The following is a 9,820-nucleotide window of genomic DNA, read 5'->3' on the forward strand; positions in this document are numbered from 1 at the left end:
CCTTTTAGCAAGGATACTATATTTTCATGCGAAACAATACTAAAATATACAAAACAGATGAAACTAATCAGTACCATTAAGTTGAGTTACGTACTAGTGTACTAGCTACTTGCATTGAGATTTGTGAGATTGGAATATGAAGAAGTCAGTGAAGTACTTGTGAGCGCGGACTCGCCGGAGCAGGCTCGGTGAGTCATTGATCGCACGCCTAGAGTTTGAGTGGAGAGGGTGCCGCCGGATGAATTGATGGACAGATAGGCGATGGCTAGATATATGTACGTGTGAACATGGAGTGATTACATTACGCATTAGTAATACGGGGGTGTTGGGCCGATGGACAAATGAACAGCTGTACAGAGTCAACATCACACTGACGTACAACCTTTTACTCCCAAAAAACTCACGTATGGCCTCAGGAAACCAGGCATCGTAATAAATTTTGGATTCTTCGGTGATTATGGTTTGTGAGCGCTCGAAACCGATCGAACACTGAATAGCTATCGAAGTTGCCACCGAACCAAACAACCGTACACCGAATAAGTGGATAAACTGGTTGAATTGGTTCGGTTCGGTTTTGGTTTTCGGTGTTCGGTGTGACAGTGCCCACCCCTAACACTATGCGATTTAATGAATAAGGATTTTAGTTTATGTGACTATACGTGAGTTTATCTATATGACTAAATAAACTATTTTTCAAAGTTAGCACTGATGTTAATGAAATTTTAATGAGACCATTCTTGCAAAAAGAGATAAGCAATGTTTTTTTTAATTGTTAAAAGTATCCAGGCCCAAGTCTTCCAGGTGAGATTTTTCCAAATAAAATGAGTACGTTGAACGAGCATGTTTGTCGTGTTATACTTGATTATTTTGAGAATATAATTATACTTAAAAATACATGATAATTCTTAACCCTAAAGGTAATGACCCTCAAAGTTTGAAAAATTATTGACCTATCAGTCTTTGTAACTTCATATATAAAGTGATATCAAAATATATAGTTAATCATCTCCGGCTGATTCTTGAGGATCACATATCTGAAACCAAAACTATATTTGTGGTAGATTTGTGTCGGACAATGCGATCATCTCTTTTGAATATATTTTCATATGATCCAGCATAGTAAAAACCAATTTAATACGCATTGTGCCTAAAAGTTGGAATTTGGGTAAGCATATGATAGGGTGGATTGGAGATTACTTGGGGCTTACATTCGCAAGTTTGGTTTCAACCTAGGTGGGTTGATTGGGTTATGAGGTGTGTTTGCTCGGGAAGATACTTGATTAGGTGCAATGGTGAGCTGCTGGATTTTTTTCCAAGACTATTATTCATTGTTAATGGCATTGTTAGTATCTAAACAAGGTGGTCTCGGTTGGGAGATTGACATCATTAAGTTGCCTCAAATAGTCTAGGTATCTCTAATATTCTTTTTGCCAATGACAGTTTGGTGTTTTCAAAGCTTCGGTGGACAAAGATACAATTATTCAACAAGCTTTGACCTTGTTTCAAAGATGTTCCGTCCAATATTTGAGTAATGCTAAATGCTCACCTTTATTCAGTGAGATGTGTCGTGTCCATACTAGGGAAGCGATTATGGAATTGGTGAAGGTAAACTCTAATGCATCTTTTATTCCTGAAACTGGTAGTAGCACAATTAGCATTGTAGCTCGCAACCATTTGGGTCATGTCTTTGTTTCTACATGCAAGCAAATTGGAAATTGTCGGTCAATGGAGGAAGCTGAAGTTGCACTGCTCTGGTTGGCATATCTTTGCTGGGTCGTTTCTACAAAGGAAGACCAATGATACCGGAGCTAGACTGTTCGGTGGTTGCAGAAGAGTTAGAGGCTCGGGAATTAGCTTTGTCAGCCTCTTTTCCTCATGTGAGACACCAGGATGGTCCTTGCCGACTTCTCATCATATAAGATCAGCACCGTCGGTGTGTTTTTGTGTGTTAGTGTTGGCTGTGTGCATGCTATCGATGGAGAGCTCGGGTGTGTGCTCATGCTGTTTGTATCCTCTTGATGCTCCATGTGAGCCAATAGAATCCTTACTTTGTCGAGAAATCAGATCTGTATTGTAGGTATAGACTGAAATAAGTTCACCCACGGGCTGGCGCCCTTAGCCAGGAGAGATGTTGACCAGGAGGTGATTGTTGATGTGCCGAGCGACCATCGCGAACTGATTAGAACTGAATGTAACATCTGATGCAAGCTATCCATGGATGTCAAAATGATGTTGTTCCATCTGAGCAAGAAGGTCAAGCAGTAGCTGCAGGATTTAAAATGGACAGGAAAATAGCAGCTCATAGTATGAGATTACTCAGTTAGTAGAAATAGCAGCGCATGCATTCTTCATATATGGAATGGTGAGCTACACATCTGATCACAAACTATCATGAGTATGTACAGCAATCACAGGAAATCACCTTTCTACTATCGTATATGTACATTATAAGCTGGCACGGCGAAGGTAATTTGGTGTGGTGGAATAGCTGAAATAATGGCATAACTCTTCTTCATCTAATTAATTAGGTCTTTCAAGCACTACGAAGTACTAGCCCTATGTGAATAGGAAGAAACTTTGGTGTATGGTGCAATAACTGAAATTGTGACTAGGTTGCTTCACCTACGGTTTAAGCACTAAAACCCTTGTGTGTGGCACTCCAGGGGTTGGTTGGGATGCTCTTGCATGCCTGAGCAGCGACCTTCACCATCGCTTCAGGAAGGACGCCGGCATTGCAGATGTTTGCAAAGGACCGCATGTGCTTCATTCCATACTGTGCCAGCGAGCCACATTGTGATTCAAAAGCACGCACCTGAAGAAAGGGAGGACACAATATTAGTCATGCATGGCAGGGGCAGAAGAAATTACATGCCCTAAGCCTCTAACCGCATTAACTTTATGCCATATGACGCCTGCATGTATATAACTATATATACAGTTACAGCATCCAAGTTTCAATCCAGAAATCATCGATCCTCAATAATATTGCGATATATTCAGGACAATATTAGTCCTGAATATATATCCCATTTTTTAGTACTATTGCGATATATTCTACAGTATTTGTCAGTCAACTAATAACAACAATTTTATCTACAGAATTTTGTCCCAGTAGTCCAGACAATTAAGAAATAACTCATAACCAATAGGCAATAGAAAAAGACAACAAAAGCATAAGTAAGACCAAGCAAAGTCAAATAGAGCCTTACCGTAGACTTGAGACAACTCCAGTCATCAACAAGAGGCTCACCGGCTGGGCGAACAGTCTTTAGAACCATTGGACCATCCGCAAAACCAAACAGAAGGTTTCCAATCAGCTCGACGCTATTGTCGATATGCGATCTATGACTCGTCATTTCGAGCAATTGCTTCCGGGCATCGTTTTTCTCAGGGGAACTCTCAGCCAATTTCCGGTACTACATGTAGAAGAAAAGAAATCAATCAGTTCCATCTTTTTTGTACTGAGATCATTTATGCATATTCTATTTTTGTGGGTAAAGTATGGCAATGATCTAGGGATGACGTGACAACCAATCAACATGAGATATTTCTCATGAAATAATTATAAACCGTACCTTGTGCCAGAAGTAAACAAGATCAGCATCCCTCTGATTAACAGCTCTTGAGAAGGACGGCAGTGAGTTATCTTCAACAAATGTAGTGTTATTGTTAGCAGGATTTGAGCCGATGTACAAAAAGAGTTGTTGAGCATTCAGGTCCAAAGAACCGTATTGCATCACATGGGAACCATAGCTGTATGAGTCCTGAGCTGCTGTTCTCTTCTTGACCTGCTCAACCATTAACTAGTTATGTTAGGCCCCCGCAAAAAAACTAGTTACGTTAGGAAAGAACTCCAAGATTAATAAGCTAAAATAAATAAATTGGAGTTTTAAGCACTTACCAAGTCATATTGCTGCTTCAGAGATTCAGTTCTCAGGTTGTGCACATCACTGTCAACATTGAAAGTTGCGCGTTATTTGACCACGACTATGAACCATAACAAAAAACCTAGTTTATTTCAAACAAATGACCCAAGGATTTTGACTCAGGGTTCAACTATAAGGTGCTGAATGCAACAGTTACTACCATGGCAGCCAACATGATAACATATAGGTGACATTTTATTCTACTGCAGTTTGATAAGTGCCGTACCAGTTACTAGTTAATCATTTTGAAACGACACACCTGTACGGTACCAGAAAGTACTAACAGATATGAGTCATGTGTGTTCGAACTGACCGTATCAAACCATGATTTTAGCATGTGAATGAACGGAAAACATGGTACAACAAAGCGGGATACCTGTCTTCCATCCAAGAAATGCTGTACAGGTCGCCCAAGCAGGTGTCATATTCCGGCGGAGGGCTGGGGTACTCGCCAGGGCAATACGTTCCCCAACTGCTCTCCTCTGCGTCCGACGCGGTGGTCGCGTAGACACCGATGTCATTCGGCATAAGCCCCTCGAAGACGCTCCCGGCTTCACAGGCTTCAAGGTAAAATACCTACAAAATAAGAGTCAAACCATTGCTTCAAGCAGCAAACCATGCAGAGCAAAAATAAACAAAAGGACGATGGGGTACCAGGCTTTTGTAGCTTCCAGCAGCATGCTTTTTCTTCAGGACATCTACCAGATCGTCACCGTAAACGTATGGATTGGTGGGCATCCCTGAAATTCTTACCAGAACAGAAAAACCATGACACTAATAAGTTAATTGTGCACGTCTAGATTTGTATGTATGTATGCATGCATATGAAATATCTGTTCGAACTGGTTTTAGATATTAAAATTCTCGAAAGAAGACAATAAAAGAATGGCAGGTTCTGAAACTGACCAATGACCCCAGGACCCCCATGGTCACTGTAAAACACAAAAATGTGATCATTAGGGCCACTGTCCAAGACCTTGCCGCTCCCACCATTCACAGCGGTTTTATTACCGAGCAAGACAGCAAACAAGTTCTTAACATTAACCTCCTTTCCAGTGTAGTCCTACAATGCAGATTCAGTCAAACAGACAGAAAATTGTGGATACTGGATAGGGATACATGATCATAGGAATATATTGGTTCATTCCATCAAGATGTTGACATTATCACATAGAAATTTGACATCCAAGACCAACTGGAAAATGGCATAAAGACTGGTCAAAATTTTGACATTCAATGATTTTGAATGAGGTACAAACTGCCATTGAAATTTTTGTTCGTGTAATTTCTAGAATATCATATTCACATTTTTCTGCAACCATCAAACAGTTTGTATCATCCACTAAGGTAATCCATATTAATCTTAGATTTTTACTACATCAACAATAATTACTGGAAAATTTTCCTCGAAGACCCATGCATGATTACCTTAGGGACCCCAGCATAGACATCTCCACCTTGGGGGTGGTTGATGATGACGCCCGGCCTTGGGTTTTCCAGGTTGTGCGCAATATCGTCGTACATGAAGACGATGATGTTCTCATCCTTGAGACCACCCTTCCTTAAGATCTGGTAGGCGTGGCAAATATCTGCCTGCAAAGTGCAAAGTTTCGATCCACAAATTAAACACAATAATTAATTGTCATCAACCCAACGAACCACGAGGAAAAAAATCTAGAACACGCAGCAACACCAAACTGAACTTTTTTTCCAACATATTCTTATTGCCATGCATTGTACCTTCTATCTAGACCGTCAGTTTGTGTGCTGGTCGCATTGAGATATGTGCCACCTCGCCCGGGACTGTAAGCCTATGCAGTGGGAGAGCATGAAACAAAACTAAGAACGGGCCAAGGGCGGGCCAATAGCTTACTTAGTGGGCCATCTTTTGTTATTGGGCTGAATCCAGGTCAAATTCTCAAAGAAAGTCCAGAAAAAAGGACAGGCCATGGCCCTGGTTAGGAGCTCCCCCAAACCCCAAGAGGATCTGCCCCTGGGCCTATGTGAACAGTAATCAAGGCCCGCATATTTCTCAAAAAAAAAAGTAATCAAGGCCCGCACTCTTACTCGGCTCATGGGCGCACAGTACTGCTGTCAAAGAAAGGACGGGCCAAGGGCGGACTGATTCTGCAGTGATGTAATTTGTGCAAATTGTATGTACGCGAGATTGATGTTAGAAAAAATGCACGATTATTTGGGACTTGGGCACACCTTCCTTCCATTCAATGGTTAACCCGTAATGACAATGTTTGAACACTTGGCCATTTCTGTATAACTTAATAACAAAATGATCCCAGTTTCTTTAGCTCCATTTATCTATTTCTTCTACCCACAGACAGGCGGGGCCTGCATGAGTTGAGACTAGCGAGAGAGCTGCCAGCTGACAGGCAGTATTGCTTGACATGTGGACTGTTTGGTCGGTCAACAGAGTGCCACGTAGGCGAAATACGATGCTCTATAATGGACTGGTGACCGTACAATCGTCACGAGTCATATTCAGTGACCTTAACGAGCGTATTTCATAGTAGCAGGACAAAACGGTGTACTAACTCTAACCCTCCGTAGCTCATCCACCTCCTAGCTAGCTCTTGAACAGCATGGATAGATAAGCGGCCGGGTGCAGCGCCCGCCGGTTCAGCCACTACTTGACCGACAGGAAGAAAAAGGTCGAAGGATCGCGGGAGGAGACGCGAACAAGCAAAGAGTAGAATCCATGATAGCGCGTGCGCACCTGGTGGCGGTAGTTTTGGTAGCCGTTGGAGCCGGCGACGAGGACGGCCCACCTGGTCCCAACGGAGCCGTCGTCCGACGGCAGCCGGATGGTGGGCTGCAGCCACGCGTGCGCCATGGCGAGCAGGAGGAGCAGCAGCGCGAGGGGAAGGAGACGGAAGGATGCCATGGCCACCATGGATGGTGGTTGGGGTTTGGGTTCCGGAAGAAGCGAAACACGTCTTCTTTTTATTATGCGCCGACGCCGGCGCCGGAGGTGATATTTTCTTATTGAATTTCGGCAAAGGGAAAGCGTACCACCCACTAATGATTCAGTCAGCTGTGCATGGCCGATTGGCTGCGCTTTCTGCCGACCTACTACGTGTGGGGTGTCCTCTTCTCCTCGGAGAAATATCGGCCGTCAATTCGAAGCTGGTTTGTCGTTAGCTGGCGCGTCCGGCCCTACGCCTGGCTTGGAATCTCTCTCTCGGCCGTTCACGTCACCGTCACCAGCGTACTGCGTAATTTAACTGGGACCCAGTCGCCTACTCCTACTGCTACGTGTCATGTTCAGATTGTTGCATTTTTCCGACGAGAGAAATTTTCAATCTATTCATTAACTATGGCAGCACATAGAACACTAGAGGTAATAAAAATTACAATCAGATCTATGAACCATTTAGCGACGACTACAAGCACTAGAGCAAGCCGAAGGCGCGCCGCCGGCATCGTCCTCCTTCATCAGAACCGGGCAAACTTTATTGTAATAAATAGTTGGGAAGTCTTCATGCTAGGGCCTCAATAAACGGCTCTAGTACACATTTCTGGGAGGATACTTGGCTCGGCGAGACACCTTTGGCCATCCAATATCCATCTTTGTACCGTATTGTTCAACGACGTGAAGTGTTCGTCGCCTCGGTATTTCAATCTATCCCCCTTAATATTCAGTTCCGACGGACGCTAGCGGGCAATCGTTGGGAAGAATGGCTCCGTTTAGTTAGGAGACTAATGGAGGTCCAACTATCTCAACAACCCGATGAATTACGCTGGAAATTGACTAGGTCTGGAGTATTCACTGTTAAATCAATGTATATTGATGTTATTAATTCGAACTACATTCCTACCTCTAAGCATGTTTGGGCTGTCAAAGTTCCTTTGAAAATAAAAGTGTTTATGTGGTTTGTCCATAAACAAGTTATTTTAACCAAGGACAACTTGATAAAGCGTAGTTGGACAGGACCTACTAGGTGTAGTTTCTGTGATCGGGATGAGACAATCAAATATCTCTTTTTTGATTGCCCGTTGGCCAAAGTACTTTGGCAGACGGTCCACATTGCTTTTAATATAAATCCACCGAATTCTGTTAACATGTTATTTGGGACATGGCTAAATGGGATTAAGCCTGACTTAGCGAGACACATTCGGGTTGGAGTTTGTGCTTTGTTGTGGACTATCTGGACCTGCAGAAATGATTTGGTTTTTAACAGAATATCATGTATTCATTTTTTGCAGGTTTTATTCCGAACTATGGCTCTGACCCGTTCCTGGTCGCTACTCACCCAGATGGAGGCCAGGGAGCACTTGGTTACTGGGTCTTTCCGATGGGAGATGGTAGCTCGAGATATCTTCAACCGGTTTGGATGGCGGTCATGTAATAGTATAGGCATGTAGTTTACCTATCTAGTTTTAGCCAGCCGGTTGTGGCGTCTTTACATGGCTAGTGGGTGTTTCTAGCCTTTTTGGCTCTGTGTGAGCTTTCTCTTGCTTTTTATTACTTTTTGAAGACCTTGAAACCATGTTTGCACTGCTTTATTTGTTTAATAAGATGGCCGTATGCATCTTTTTGATGCAGAGGCCGGGGATTTCCCCCTTTTCTAAAAAAAGGGGCCTCAAAGGTCCTTCTTTAAAGAATTGGAATCGGGGGCGACACAAACCAACCTGTGGTTGGATGGCTATAGGACAGTAAGGTTGCATTTTTCTGAATTTATTATTTCAGACTTTTCAGCGATGTTCGTTTAGTAGGAGGAGTCTTCCATTAACTACGAGATGTCTATGATGACTTTGTAAATTTTAAGATGTTCACAAAAGTGAGTGTATGTACGAGTCCATAATCATCTGCGTCTATACCGTGTTCAGAAAAGAAGAACTAAATTCGTGCCTCGCGCCACTCGACATTCACATGGAGCGTCTAATAAGTCCATCGCTATAAGATAAGTTGAAAAAATCAATAAGAATGCAGCAAAACTTACCAAAACTTTATTGGACCAATTATGAGGAGTGGGCCCTAAAGCAAATGGCGGAGAAAAAAGCAACCTGGACGTAATAATTTGACAGGCAAGTAGGAAGGCACGTCAGCCACAACAATCAAAAGAGAGATCAGAACAAACATAGCTTAAAGTACCGGTCCAAATAAGAACATTTCTTCCTTTAGTTGTTGTAAAGCGCAGATGGTTATATATATGCACATATAATCATTTCCATGAACATACACCTTATCCCTATAAGAATGTTTAAGATACTGAGCCGACACCATTCTAAGTTTAGGACTTGAATCCTGGTGTGCTGGTTTCACCATAAAAAACCTAAACATTTGAGGATTTCACCAGATAATAACATTTTGTCCTCGATGTGCTAATTACATGATAAGTTCCAACAAAATTTTAAAATACTAATTAACCATGAGAAGCATCACTATTAGGGAAAACCTTATACACAGAATCTTAACAGTAGCGCGGGGTAAAACGACGTACTACTGGTACTTAGCAGTAGCGCGTGTCCACATAAGGCGGCAAGGACAAAATGCGCTACTACTAATATTGCCACACCGTTGCCACCAGGCTAAGTATAGTAGTAGCGCTTTCTCCTGAAACGCGCTATTACTAGGTAAATTTAGCAGTAGCGCTTTCGCCTAACACGAGCTACTGCTAAACCCATCCTATCTTCTCCATCGGCCGCCCCTCACTCTCCCCTTCTCCACTCCCACTCTCACACTCTCCCACACACATCGTCCGCCGCCGCCGATGTTCAGCCCTCCCCCGCCGCCATCCTCGCTCCTCCTTCCTCGGTATGCGCGACCCTCCTCCCACCGCCCTCCTCCCTCCACCTCCTTATGCGCCCTCCTCCCTCATCCTCCGGCCGCACCCTCGTCCCTCCTCCGGCTGTGACCCTCCTCCCTCCTCCTCCGG

At 43.2% G+C, this 9,820-nt stretch overlaps 1 protein-coding gene across 1 annotated transcript; it reads right to left on the reverse strand.

Moving 5' to 3' along the window:
* Positions 1-2,320: 2,320 nt before the first annotated feature.
* LOC119270758 (vacuolar-processing enzyme-like) lies at positions 2,321-6,899 on the reverse strand. The gene is made up of 9 exons (XM_037552812.1): positions 6,658-6,899; positions 5,355-5,519; positions 4,833-4,989; positions 4,581-4,666; positions 4,303-4,502; positions 3,902-3,950; positions 3,576-3,788; positions 3,210-3,416; positions 2,321-2,812 (listed from the first exon to the last, which is right to left on the reverse strand). The coding sequence occupies exons 1-9, from the start codon at positions 6,832-6,834 to the stop codon at positions 2,630-2,632; spliced, it is 1,437 nt and encodes a 478-aa protein (XP_037408709.1). The 5' UTR covers positions 6,835-6,899; the 3' UTR covers positions 2,321-2,629.
* Between the last annotated feature and the right edge of the window lie 2,921 nt (positions 6,900-9,820).

Source organism: Triticum dicoccoides, chromosome 3A, assembly GCF_002162155.2.
Source record: "Triticum dicoccoides isolate Atlit2015 ecotype Zavitan chromosome 3A, WEW_v2.0, whole genome shotgun sequence".
Classification (NCBI taxonomy): Eukaryota; Viridiplantae; Streptophyta; class Magnoliopsida; order Poales; family Poaceae; genus Triticum; species Triticum dicoccoides.